A 13,692-nucleotide genomic window follows, 5' to 3' on the forward strand; every position below is an offset into this window, starting at 1 on the left:
ACAATTGTGATGTGGTTCTACCCGTGATGAGGCGGCCAGGACCATACCAAGTAAGAAAAACCCCTTTGGAAGGAAGGCAGAGCGTGTAAGAGGGTGGTCTGCAGCTCTTGGAGGGGGGGGGCTTGGGGGCTTGAAACGCTAATTGGATGGATGGATGGATTCTTGTCCAATGATCGGGACTACTTTGTGTTGTGGTCCCAACAGGTCATTAGTATTTGATGTAAGGCAGTTTGGTGTTTTGCAGAGCCCCCCCCCTTACACGTCTTTTTTTACCCCCCAGCCAGCCGCCTTTGCACAAAAGAAAAAAACTCAAATGAGAAGAAACTAAAAGTGAAATCTAACAGCCCTCCAAAAATGGATGAGTCGAGTGTAAAACCGTAGCTTTGCTTTTCTTTCAATATATATATATATACTATATTATATAATATTTATGTGTATGTATATATAATATTGTAAAATCTCCAAAGGATTGAATTCATCTGTAATATAAATGTAGGTATTGATGATTTGTTCCAGACTGGATGGCTGGCGACCAGATAAATAGACTCCATTTCCCATCAGCCATTAGAAAGCAGAGGACCGTCAGCAGGGCTCCGTTTTATTTCATCCAGTCACTTTTGGAAAAAGAAAAAAAAAAAAAAATCATCTGTCTTTTAAATGTGATTGGATGAACATTTACAAAGTGTTCCAACTCCGTGTGATTTGTCTCTGTCCCCCCCCCCCCCCCCCCACGTCTCTAAACGTCCTGGTTTGTGTGGAAACGTTGTGATCTCCAGTCAGTCCCAGATCACCAAGAGGAGGCCGTTCCTTTTATTCCTTTAGCGCTTCATTCTTCTTCTCCTCCTCCAGAACGCCATTTCCAGTCTTCAATGGGTTTGAGTAAACTCATGCAGGGGGGGGTGGGTGGGGTGGGGGGGTGTGCACAGTCACAGTAATTGATGGCGATAAGACTTCTTTCGTTTAGAGAGTAACATAATGATGACACTAAAACTTTATATGAAACGTAGCTGTAAAAAGAGGTGAATATGGGGGGGGTGGGTTGGGGTGGGGGGGTATTCTCCGGGAGGCGGGTGGGGAACTTTTGCACCGATGATGGGCAGCTCAGAGCTTCTCTGGGGAGGGGATCCAGATGTATGGACCGGACTGCTCCTCGATGATGAGCTTGATTTTGTTGTAGATCTCCTCTAGCGAGTCACCCTGTACGATAGCTACACACACACGAGTACAAGTACACAATAAGTATGTTTAGCATCCCCATCCAATATTGCCCCCCCCCCCCGTTCGTGACCCCCTACCTGTGAAAAACTCCCCAAAGTCCTGCTCCAGCTTGACGGCCTTGTCAAAGACCTTGTTGGCCTGCTCGTACGTCTGCCTCTTGTTCATTTCCCTGCGAGGAGGCGGGAGAGAGGAGGTTAGAGAGGAGGTGAGCGAGGAGGCGAGCAAGGAGGTCCAGGTGCTCACATGAGGGCTTCGATGGATTTTGGTTTGATAAAGATGGCGATGGGGTAGAGTTGTGCTTGCTGCAGTCGCTTGATGGCGTTGCCCGACACGTCCAGGATGCAGTGCTTCCCCTGCGGAGCCACAGAGGGACAGGATACGAGATCAGACACGTGGGGCGGGTGAGTGGCGGCGAGGGGGAGAGGAGGAGGAGGCGTTACCCTCTCGGCCACGGTCCTGACGGACAGGATGCTGGTCCCGTACAGGTTCTCGTTGAACTGTCCCGCCTCGATGAACTTGTTGTCCTGGATGTCCTTCTCCATCTGCTCCCTGGAGCCCACGAAGTGGTAGTCCTGACCGTCCATCTCGTTCTCTCGCCTGGGACGAGTCGTGTCTGCGAAAGAAAAGGGCGGGTTGGTTTCCTGTGGGGCGGAGACGTGCCGCGTGTGGATGTGGGCGTGGCCAACTCACGAGGTACGCAGGAGCCAAACTTGTGGGGGAACTCGGAGATGAGGTCATCGTTGACTCGGTCCTTCATGGGGCCCAGAATGATCACGGGTCTGGTGTAGTGGACTGGGGGGGCAAAGATGAGTCAAGTCAGTTGGCGTCCCAGCAAACATGGTGTGATGAGCAAGATAGTTCAGGCACATTTGGAGTATGAGTATTAGCATTAGCATTAGCATGAGGCAGCTAACAAAGTCGTGTAGTAAATGCTGAGCATATAGTAGCACGTACGTTGATGACCACATCATATTTACACCGTCTGGCTCATTTGGAGCATTAGCATTAGCATTAGCATGAGGCAGCTAACAAAGACGTGTAGTAAATGCTGAGCATATAGTAGCACGTACGTTGATGACCACATCATATTTACACCGTCTGGCTCATTTGGAGCATTAGCATTAGCATGAGGCAGCTAACAAAGTCGTGTAGTAAATGCTGAGCATATAGTAGCACGTACGTTGATGACCACATCATATTTACACCATCTGGCTCATTTGGAGTATTAGCATTAGCATTAGCATGAGGCAGCTAACAGTCGTGTAGTAAATGCTGCGAATGTAGTAGCACGTACGTTGATGACCACATCATATTTACACCATCTGGCTCATTTGGAGTATTAGCATTAGCATTAGCATGAGGCAGCTAACAAAGTCGTGTAGTAAATGCTGAGCATATAGTAGCACGTACGTTGATGACCACATCATATTTACACCATCTGGCTCATTTGGACCATTAGCATTAGCATTAGCATGAGGCAGCTAACAGTCGTGTAGTAAATGCTGCGAATGTAGTAGCAGGTACGTTGATGACCACATCATATTTACACCATCTGGCTCATTTGGAGCATTAGCATTAGCATGAGGCAGCTAACAAAGTCGTGTAGTAAATGCTGAGCATATAGTAGCACGTACGTTGATGACCACATCATATTTACACCATCTGGCTCATGTGGACCATTAGCATTAGCATGAGGCAGCTAACAGTCGTGTAGTAAATGCTGAGCATATAGTAGCACGTACGTTGATGACCACATCATATTTACACCATCTGGCTCATTTGGAGCATTAGCATTAGCATTAGCATGAGGCAGCTAACAGTCGTGTAGTAAATGCTGAGCATATAGTAGCACGTACGTTGATGACCACATCATATTTACACCATCTGGCTCATTTGGAGCATTAGCATTAGCATTAGCATGAGGCAGCTAACAAAGTCGTGTAGTAAATGCTGAGCATGTAGTAGCAGGTACGTTGATGACCACATCATATTTACACCGTCTGGCTCATTTGGAGCATTAGCATTAGCATTAGCATGAGGCAGCTAACAGTCGTGTAGTAAATGCTGCGAATGTAGTAGCAGGTACGTTGATGACCACGTCATATTTACACCGTCTGGCTCATTTGGAGCATTAGCATTAGCATTAGCACAAGGCAGCTAACAACTATTTCCACTATGAAGCCCTTTAACCCCCCCCCCCCCAAACATGAACAATGTCCAATACGATCCATCCTGTAGGAACTACTTTCTGGCGTAGTGACACAGTGCCATTCTGAAGCTGCTGCACGGCCTGCGATGTTAGCAGGCTAGCGCTAGGTTACCAATGGGGGGCTAGCACGTGTGGTAGAAGCTAGTGGCGCTTAGCTGGCCAGTTGCTCGGCCTACAGACTAAAGATCTGACCTCCACCCTGGTTTCCCTGAGGACCAGGCCGTCCAGTCAAGCGTCTTATGCCCTTACTTTGTCCACCTAATGTTTAGCACTAGCGCTACATGCTAATGATATGATGCTATGGGGTAGAAGAACCCCAGGAAGAAGCCATGAAGCTTCTGCTAACTGAGCGCGTGCAACGGCAGCCGGACGGACTCACTTTCCTGTCGAATGACGGGCTCGTAGGAGAGGATGGTGTCTTCCTGTCCCTCTGTGATAAGACAAAAGGCAGAGTCATCAGACGGATGATTGGCGCCTAGAGGGCGTAACCTTTGACCCCCCGAGTCAGACAATCACTCACTGGAGCTGCTTTCACTGTCGCTCGTGTTGGAGGTCAGACATTCTGAAAAGCAAGATGGCACATCTTCAACGTTGGCACAGACACCCATCATCATCATCATCATCATCATCATCATCCAGTGAAAGCAGGGGTGCCCAAAGTGCGGCCAGGGGCCATTGGTGCCCCATGGCTGGTATTTTTATGGGCATGCGGTACATCAAAAAATAGAACAAGAAAATGAACAAAAAGATGATCTGCATCATTTTTACAAAAATCTAATAAAAATATTTATATAGCAATATGCACGGAGCATATTAAAGTCATATTCCAAGAATATGGTCATATTATGATGACGCAAGAATATCTGTGGTAGCACAACATTGAACTAGTCAAGGAACGTTGCATGTACCAGATGTGTCACTAGTGGGCCGTGTCCCACCCCGGCCCGTATTTGGGAGGCGCTCGGGTGCGCCGGCAATCAGGAAATGAAGTGTTTCCTGTGATAACGACCCTCCGTGGAATGTTTCCTGCTCCTGACAACACTGCGCTACGCCAGCGTGCATGCGTGCGTGCATGCATGCATGCATGCATGCATGGGACTGTTGCAGCAACGTGGCCTCAACGGCCTTTGGGTTCTGGGAATGGGTCCCCTTTGTATAAGACGGACCTGAACACCTTAGTAGAGGAGCCCGTCCTTCATAGAGGATAAAGTCATCATGAATTATGACGTTCAGTGGTCTCCAGCCACGGGAGAGGAACATTGGAAACAACGCTAGTGTTGCTAGCATGGTGGGGCATCTCCAACATGGCGGCCATAATCCTGGTGGCCCATAATCCTGGTGGCCCACAATCCTGGTGGCCCGTCTCCTACACGGTCAGGAAGGTTCCTTCCTGTCTTGGCTTGCAGCTTCAAGGACAAACGCTAACGCTTTTTATTTGGCTTGCTTCTTCAAACGCCAGCAGAGTTCTTGTCCATATAGGCCAGGGGTGTCCAAAGTGCGGCCCTGTGGCAGGTTTCTTTTTGTACTTTTGCACATTTTAAATATACAACTAAACACCCAAACTAACAAGAAAAAGAAGGTAAAAATCTATGCGATTTATAAGATAATATTTAAAATTGTGAGAATGAGCATAATAATAGTATGAAAAAACATAGAATTTTCAGAACAATTACCATGAAGGTAAAACAATGAATAATGTTTTGGGGGAATTAAAGAAAATGAGAAGTGGAAAGATGCCAATAGTCAAAGTTAGGAAAAACAACAGGTGAAGTACTTGTAACATAGAAGTAATATTACACTAGCTGTAGCCCAAAGCCCGACATATACTGTAGTAGTAGTAGTAGTAATAGTAGTAGTAGCCCTCGCTGTTTGGACACCCCTGCTAAAGTTGCCAGGAACCTGAAAGGCTCTCTTGGGGAAGCCATCTTTAAAGCAAACGTGCACCTTTTACAAATGTCTATCATCCTCATGAAGACACGCCTCTCTTCTCTGTGCCTTCTAAAGATACTCAAAGAGGTAGAAAGGCAGCTAATGAATGCACGTCGTCGGACACACCCATTGGGCCTAGCAAGGGAAGGTTTTCTATCCACGCTGTATCATGTAGTAAGAGCTACATTGATGATGTCATACTTGGAGGGGGGGGGTGTTGGTTCCACATGGCAACATGGAAGGAACGCTACACCTAGCCTCCAAAACAAACATTACATTTGGGAGCTAGTGCGTGCTGAAGCTAGTCGCTAGCCGGCTAGTCGCTAGCCGGCTAGTCGCTAGCCGGCTAGTCGCTAGCCGGCTAGTCGCTAGCCGGCTAGTCGCTAGCCGGCTAGTCGCTAGCCGGCTAGTCGCTAGCCGGCTAGTCGCTAGCCGGCTAGTCGCTAGCCGGCTAGTCGCTAGCCGGCTAGTCGCTGTGGCGTGGCGTTAATGTGAAAGGGGGCCTATCATGTTCATTGTGTTGACTTGTGGGCTCCTGTAGAGCAGCTACACACAATAACGCCCACTGTGCTGTGATTGGCCACCCAGTCTTGTGTTGCGTGTTGGTGCTTGGAGGAGGTTACTTCTAGGCGGAGTGGGTGTGTCCCATGACGGGAAAGAGAAGGACGTGGTCATGTGACATGAGGATTGTGGAGGATAAAAAGGTGCACTTTTCCTTTAAACCCGGCCTCATCGGGTCCATTGAAGTCGCCAGCTCGGAGTAGCGTGACATGCTTTTCTTGAACAAGGCGGGGCGAGGGGGGGTTGGGTGGGGTGGGGGGGGACACAGGACAACCACACACTTACTCAAACTCTTTGATCCATAAAAGTCATCGCTTAACCCTGGGAAGTCCTAGGTGTCCCGCAGAGAACAAACACAGAAGAGAGAGCAGAGAGGAAGAAGAGGTTAGTGCTAGTCGGGCCAGAGAGGAAGAGGAGTGGCGTGCGTGGTGATGCGATGGCCACCGTGCGGTTACGGCGTCTGTTAGCGCAGCCAATGACCACACACGCACGCACGTACGCACGCACGCTGCCGTCCGCTCCTCTGCGCCCGTGGACCCCGTAGAGGAGGTCACGTGACCAGGTCCTCTGCGGGGCCGTGGGAGGGATGACAGCACGCCACCCTTGGAGGCGAGTGGAAGTGGAAGGGAGGATGAAGGTGGAAAGCCAGAAACTAAAGTATGATAAGGGAGGGGGGGAAGAAAGGAGGAAAGCGACGAGCCCGCCCCTGCCCCCCCCCACCCACAAAGGTCCAACCACACATCGGGTACTCACGTTCAGACTCCACCAAGTCCTGCACAATATTCTCCTTGCTCTTGTAAAACGGGAACTTTCGCGACAGGTTGAAGCTTTTTTTGCGCTTTACTTTGACAGGCTGCTTTGTGGGCGTGGGGGGGGTCGGGTGGGGGTGGGGGGGGGGGGGTGGGGAGATGAGAGGGTGAAAACAAAAACAGAATATGGATTTCAATGACAATACTCAAAAGCCATGCAAAACAATACGGAATGTAAAAAGGCAGAATGAGACGGTGAGGCGATGGGTGGAATGATTGACGGGCGGCCATCATGATACTCTACATACATCATATACTGTCGTTGCATACAGCTCATACGACTGCAGGCTGGCTGGAGTTCCACTGCAAGTTCGTGTTGTTAGCATAACGTGCTACAGCGGAGCACAGACACCTCACAGGTGTAGAATATTAATAATGCAGTAAATATATGCTGCATATTGCTTCTCTATGGACCCATCCTTCCAGGTTTGCTGAGTCGGTGTTATTGATGTAGATCAATATGCACGTTACTGTAGATACACGTCTACAAACCAGTTATGATATTTCCATCAGGTGATGTAGATTTGGATGGATGGGCCATTTTATTGAAACAATAACAATAATAATAATAAAACATAATAATACAGTACCGCCCAGACTGTGTGCTATACTGGTTTTCCCTTCACCTCATATTGGCTGCCAAATGTGGGGATGCATTAAAGTAAGATGTGACATGTGACCCCCCCCCCAGGCTGGAACCGACAGTGCAGATGCGGTCTGTCCATCTTGTTAGAACTTGCAGTGTAAGTCCAGCCATCGGGCTCGTTGTGTTGGGGTCCTGTTCCCGCACCGAGGGTGGGGGGTTTTGGGGAGGGGAGTAGGCCACCTCACTGGTGCTTGCAGACGGCCCCCAAGCGCTTACTTACCCTGTTGGACTCAATCATGCCTGTCCGGGCGTGGAACTTGACTGTTTTTAACCTGGCCCGCTCTTTTTTCTCCACCCTGGGATGTGAACATTGAAAACAGAAAAAAAAAATCATGTTATGGAATTGTTCGCTCCCGCTTTGTACCACATTTCCTTGTTTTGTTCGTTCCTATTTGCAAGGAACCTCAAAGAAGACACAGAAAAGGGAAAAGTCTATTTTCTATCTGCTGCAGAAAGAGCAGCCAGGAGGCATCATCTCCAAACAAGGAGGCACAGACTTGTAATGCTTTGGGTATTATTATTAACCGGAATTGACAGAAAAGATCCGAGAAGACACGGACCGGTAAGTTCTTCATCAACACACCAAACTGCGTCCCACCGCAGGGTCAAAACGAAGCGGAAGCGTTACCTTTTCTTGCTGGGAATGACCCCAATCTGCTCGCTCTCCCCGTGAGGCGTCACCAGCCTCGCCTGCCACCACTCGTCGTCCGACGCGTTGATGACGTGGAGGATGTCGCCGTACGAGAAGCTGAGCCCTTGGCTGGGCAGGCAGCTGTCCCTCGTCCGGTCATAGTCGAACAAAGCTCTGCAGAAGACAAAAAGGCCGCCGTTCAACATCCGAAAACCGTAACTTGGTCCAAGTGTATTGAAATCACTTCTAGTTAGTCTGCAACAGAATTTGGGGACAAACAGTTGGCTGCCAGGCTGGACACTTCAAAATAAAATAAAGGTCCTGGAGTAGCCACTTAATAATGCTATAAAACCTGTTGAGAAAGCATGCAGGCCAACATTGGCACCTTGTGTTCCACTGAAGTACGCAGTCTTTGTTGTCAGTCATCATCAGCCCGTACCAGAGGTAAACCGGGCGCTCTTCATACCTGCTTTACTGGTTTTTAAACTCACCTACAGGACTAACACAAAGAGTTCTTGTTGGGTCGGATACAATTCAAGCAAAAGAAAAGCATCTGGGTCTTGGTCCTTTCCACGTAAAGCTGATGACTGATGGTAGGACTCGTGGCCTCTGCTTGCGTGTAACAACGGCGCTCGTGCACGTTTTGTTTTGTTTCGCCCATTCCAAAGCTCACCTTGCAGGCTCAACGCCTCCACATTCCTGAGGCTGGGCTGGGAGGACATGCATCAGCTGGATAACCACACGGCTTTTACTGCATTACTGTCGTCTTAGTCACCCGCACTGGAGCCGGCTCGGCGCTACTTGCCTCCCATGCAGGCGAGGCCGGGGTGGCTGCACCTACGCTTCTTCTGCAACATGGAGGTCCGGGTCTTGGCCGACCCACCCAGTCGTGCCAACTGCATCAAGCAACCTGGCAGCGGCGGAGTAACCTGGATCACCTTCACCCTAGTGTGACTCGCTGCTTCCACATGAAGTAGTACTGCAGTATGACAAGTACCACTGACAGTCTACAGTACCACGACACACAGTGATGGCTTGGAACTGCGACGCTTACTACGTAGTTCAGCAGGAAAACTACACAAAGTTTGCAGTATTTTAGCTCCAACCGTTTGTTGGCATGGTGTACTACAGGGTTGTCATGGTGATACCCAACCGTTTGTTGGCATGGTGTAGTACAGGGTTGTCATGGTGATACCCAACTGTTTGTTGGCATGGTGTACTACAGGGTTGTCATGGTGATACCCAACCGTTTGTTGGCATGGTGTACTACAAGGTTGTCAAGGTGATACCCAACTGTTTGTTGGCATGGTGATACCCAACTGTTTGTTGGCATGGTGACTACAGGGTTGTCATGGTGATACCTAACTGTTTGTTGGCATGGTGTAGTACAGGGTTGTCATGGTGATACCCAACCATTTGTTGGCATGGTGTAGTACAGGGTTGTCATGGTGATACCCAACCGTTTGTTGGCATGGTGTACTACAGGGTTGGCATGGTGATACCCAACCGTTTGTTGGCATGGTGATACCCAACCGTTTGTTGGCATGGTGATACCCAACTGTTTGTTGTCATGGTGATACCCAACTGTTTGTTGGCATGGTGTTACCCAACTGTTTGTTGGCATGGTGTAGTACAGGGTTGTCATGGTGATACCCAACCGTTTGTTGGCATGGTGTAGTACAGGGTTGTCATGGTGATACCCAACCGTTTGTTGGCATGGTGTAGTACAGGGTTGTCATGGTGATACCTAACCGTTTGTTGGCATGGTGTAGTACAGGGTTGTCATGGTGATACCCAACTGTTTGTTGGCATGGTGTACTACAGGGTTCCAATTGTCGGGCGTGCTCTGTAGCTTAGCATGACTGAAGACGAGAATGGATGCAGATAGCATTAGCAGCACACTAGCTCATCACGGGGAAAGAAGCAACCAGGACGGGAAGGTTGGCGTACAAATCCTCATGCCTGACGCAAGCTTGGACTGGCTTCCCATCACGCTCTTGTGGAATGTCCTGAGTGGAGAGGTGGTGTTTTCCTAACGTGCAAGAGCTCGGCCGCCATTATAGTGAGATGGTGGAAGGGTGGTGACTTTCACCGACAGCTGCACGGTCGCTGTCAGCGACGTAAGCGTGTGCTTCCTTTCCCGAACGCTCTTTGGCCGCCGGTCTCGGCATGAATGGAAAGTATTTGTCAGCCCCACTGACCGGTCCCCATTCATTGTTTGCTTTTAAGGTTTCTTTGATCAGTATCCTGGCGTGAAGAGCTTCCAGCATTGAACCTTTGCCAGGCGACAGTGTGGCTGCTGTTCAGGGCTGGGCTTGATCCCACAGCGGGCCAGCAGAGGGTCATAATGCAAGAGGTACGCCGACGTGCGGGTGTCTTACCTGACATAGAGGGAACGTTTCTCGCTGGTGCGCAGGGAGCCGGACCCCGAACTCATGCTGCTGTTCATCATCTGCTCCCTCAGGTCGTGGATCTTGGACTCAAAGCGGCTGTACTCTGGAAAACAAGAAAACAAAGATGGCTGTTGTTAAACGGAGGCTCTGCAAACACCCCGAGGGACGACCGTCACATAATCCTTAGTCAATGTGCAAAGATGCCACACCAGGCCTCCAAAAGGCTGCATGATGCAGAAATGATAATGATAGGCCTGTCGTGATAAATCAATCAGTGATTTGCGCCATAAATAAATAGGAAGTAGGTGAAGTTGCTGTACTGTATTACCACATGTTTATTCCTCTTGGCCTACCAAACAGGCTGTTTGACAAGAGAGTTCACTCTGTGCATCTGTCCACACCTGGGGGTGTTGGTTCTGCAGCGCCATGAACAGAGGGGGTGAATCCTCCTGTCAGTCATTCAGTGTCTTTGTCCCAGTAAGAGAGGCGAGGCGCTAGCTAGCTAGCTAGCTGTGTGTGTCGTGTGCTACGCTACGGAAGACTTTCTTGGTGCCTGTTGTGTATAAAACACCATCTGATGTCAATTTCAGCCCGTTTGTGCATCATCGTTTTGGGACTCGAACTTGGGACAATGAAGTCAATCATCAGTCAGTGGAACTTAGGTTTAAAAAAAAAAAAAAAGTACTTTCAGCTAAGTGCCCCAAAACGCTCCACCTCATGAAAGGTAAATGTCCCAGTGACAATGTTGACTATTTTTAATAAATAAAAGTTGCTGTTGATACGATGATAGTTTAGCGTCCAGCAGATCGTGTTATGGTGACAGCTGTAGTGGCTAGGGGTGTCTGGTTTCCATGGAAACGCGTCAGCACTGAGTGACTAATGTAGGTTGAATGAATCTTTCCATTGATTAATGGCCCTCCTTTGTCACAGATCAGTGATGTCCCATATCAGGTCATTCATTATGCAAATGAAGCTCAACGTGGGATCCTTAACATGGTTCCAAAAATGAAAAAAAAGGGAGGGAGGGTAAGGGGGGGGCCACCAACAAGTCATCATTTGTCAGAAGAGCAGCTCAGGAAACAGGACTGTGATGAATGTCTCCACCCGAGCCGACTCATTTAGCATCTTCTCATTAGCTCGCCCGCGCCACACGCCGCTGGAACAAGCCCCGCCATGGTGGCACGCTGGCGCACGCAAACGAGAGCAGCAGACGCAGCTAGGCAAACAAAGAAAGCAGACCTGTGAGCAAACTACGTCCGTCTGCAGGAGGGTTGCCTCTAAGGAGCAATGGGAATGCAAATAGTCTCTTCTGGGGTCAAAACATTGCAAACACGGGCAGGGTAGATCTTCTGGTGATCACTAGGGGAACGCTGGTGACGTATACTTCACAATCACTGGTCAGTGGTGCAAAGAGGAGTACCTACAGAGATGAGGTCTTGCACGTTTCACTCTTTTCTCAGAAAAACAGAACCTACGGTCAAACACGGAAAGTGACATGTGACCGGAGTAGGAACGTTCATGGGGGGAAATATTTACTTGGCGGACTGCGCCATCTCATCACAAACATCACCTCGCCCCCTCCAGAATGAAACCGGCCAAAACGGTGGCCTAAAACACCAGCGAAGCAGAACAAGGAGACTGGGCTGTTATGGCGCGTGAATGAATGCTAGCGGAGTTAGCCGAGTGTAGCAGAGCATGCTAGTGTGGCTCAGGCTAAGCGACTGATTTGTCAAGGCACACAGAATATTGTGTCCTATGAATATACAGTATAAACATTCTATATTTCAAAAGAAAAATCAGACTCATCAGGAAAAAACTTATATGAAAAAATTTTTTTTTCCACAAACAATGAACATTTACATTTTCATAATTGGAACTGGGCCGTGTATGTGCACATGATGTCCCTTTAATGTGTAACCTCCTGTGCGCTACACGGCTACATGCCTTTCCACTTCCTGGTTGAGGTGCATGCCGAACTACATTCATTTCTGAAATACTGGGAAACGGTCCAATGATTGGGGTGTCACATGATCCTGCAAGGTTAAAGCACAACAAGATTTTTACTTTAGGGAAAATAAGTCATAATGATGCATGAATAAATTCCACAATAAATTAAATGAACTTTATGATTGTCTGCCTCAATACAATGTAGCACATAAAAATGGTTAAAAAAAAAAAAAAAGATATTGTCATTCTTTTCTCATCTTCGTAGACCCAATGTTGTGTATTTTCTGGTCATGTGACACCCCCACCAATAAGTGTAAATGGCCCTGACCAGGTTGTGTGTGACATCAATATTTTCCTGACCGTCTTGTACCGTCCTGGCCAACTCGTCCCCTGCTGTCTAACAACCATGGTGTCATCAACAGCAGCAACACTTCCTGTAACACGAGCCAGAGCTCAAAGTTCATATTGTGCCGAGCAAGCAGACAGGCATCCATGAAAATATAATATCCACGCCTCCGAGGATGACATCACAGGAGTTCGTCACTACGCTAGGAGCCGGTGCATAAACAATCTTTGGGCCACTGAACCCTGGCCCCCACAGCCGAAACCTAAAAGGCAAACATATCTGTGCCCCCCCCCCCCCCCCCCCTCCCTGGGGGCTGTTGCCATCTCCACCCTGCTCGGAGCAACAGGAGACACCAAGGTGAAGTAACCAGACACCAGCTGACGGCCATAACCAGGCAACGTATTCAGCATGGAAAAACAAAGAATAAACCCACTCAGGCTGGTCCACTTAGACGGAGACGGGGGGGGGGGCTAAGGTCAAGACAAAACGAGGCTCAATTCCTAAACAACCTGAAGCAACCCGAGGCTGCCTGACATTCCACAGTGAATCATGTGTGGACATTCAAGCAGAGCAGGAAGAGCCGCCATCGGTCTGCGCCCTCCTCGGGGGACTTTGGGAGGGAATGCCGGGCTCCCGACGAGCAACGGCTGCCAAGTCTCTGATGACGACAGCGTCAGAATACAGACTGGCCTCTGTACACGACATCACAAGACGCGCGGGGAAGGTTTCAAAGCTGCGGTACACCTGTTACCGACAATACAGGTAGTGTTTCTTGGCCCGGCGCTACAAAGGAGCGTCATGGAAACAAACGTTCCACGACTCGGGCTGGCTTGCCAGTTCAACGACTAAAACAAAGCACTCCAGACGGGAATGTCACATTTTACTAAACGCAGGATTACACAACTATACAGTACAGAGGCACAAAGCACTACTAGCAGTGTTCTTCCAACGTTACTCAAATCACATTATTTTACTTATCTACCTGTCTACATAAGACTATCAA

General features: G+C 48.8%; 1 protein-coding gene across 11 annotated transcripts in view; it reads right to left on the reverse strand.

Moving 5' to 3' along the window:
* Positions 1–577: 577 nt before the first annotated feature.
* dlg3 (discs, large homolog 3 (Drosophila)) overlaps positions 578–13,692 on the reverse strand; it is a 69,229-nt gene continuing 56,114 nt past the window's right edge. For 6 of the 11 annotated variants that reach the window (XM_058053256.1, XM_058053237.1, XM_058053279.1 and 3 more), the window contains 11 exons: positions 10,385–10,499; positions 8,001–8,177; positions 7,593–7,668; positions 6,671–6,773; positions 3,948–3,989; positions 3,807–3,857; positions 1,909–2,010; positions 1,659–1,831; positions 1,462–1,571; positions 1,296–1,387; positions 578–1,208 (listed from right to left, as the gene is read on the reverse strand). In XM_058053256.1, the coding sequence (XP_057909239.1) occupies positions 1,102–1,208; positions 1,296–1,387; positions 1,462–1,571; positions 1,659–1,831; positions 1,909–2,010; positions 3,807–3,857; positions 3,948–3,989; positions 6,671–6,773; positions 7,593–7,668; positions 8,001–8,177; positions 10,385–10,499 (1,148 nt within the window). In that variant the 3' untranslated portion in view covers positions 578–1,101. Of the gene's footprint in view, positions 1,209–1,295; positions 1,388–1,461; positions 1,572–1,658; positions 1,832–1,908; positions 2,011–3,806; positions 3,858–3,947; positions 3,990–6,202; positions 6,249–6,670; positions 6,774–7,592; positions 7,669–8,000; positions 8,178–10,384; positions 10,500–13,692 lie in introns of all 11 variants that reach the window. The other 5 variants (XM_058053295.1, XM_058053287.1, XM_058053272.1 and 2 more) reach the window with 2 other exon arrangements.

Source organism: Doryrhamphus excisus, chromosome 2 (assembly GCF_030265055.1).
Source record: "Doryrhamphus excisus isolate RoL2022-K1 chromosome 2, RoL_Dexc_1.0, whole genome shotgun sequence".
Lineage (NCBI taxonomy): Eukaryota > Metazoa > Chordata > Actinopteri > Syngnathiformes > Syngnathidae > Doryrhamphus > Doryrhamphus excisus.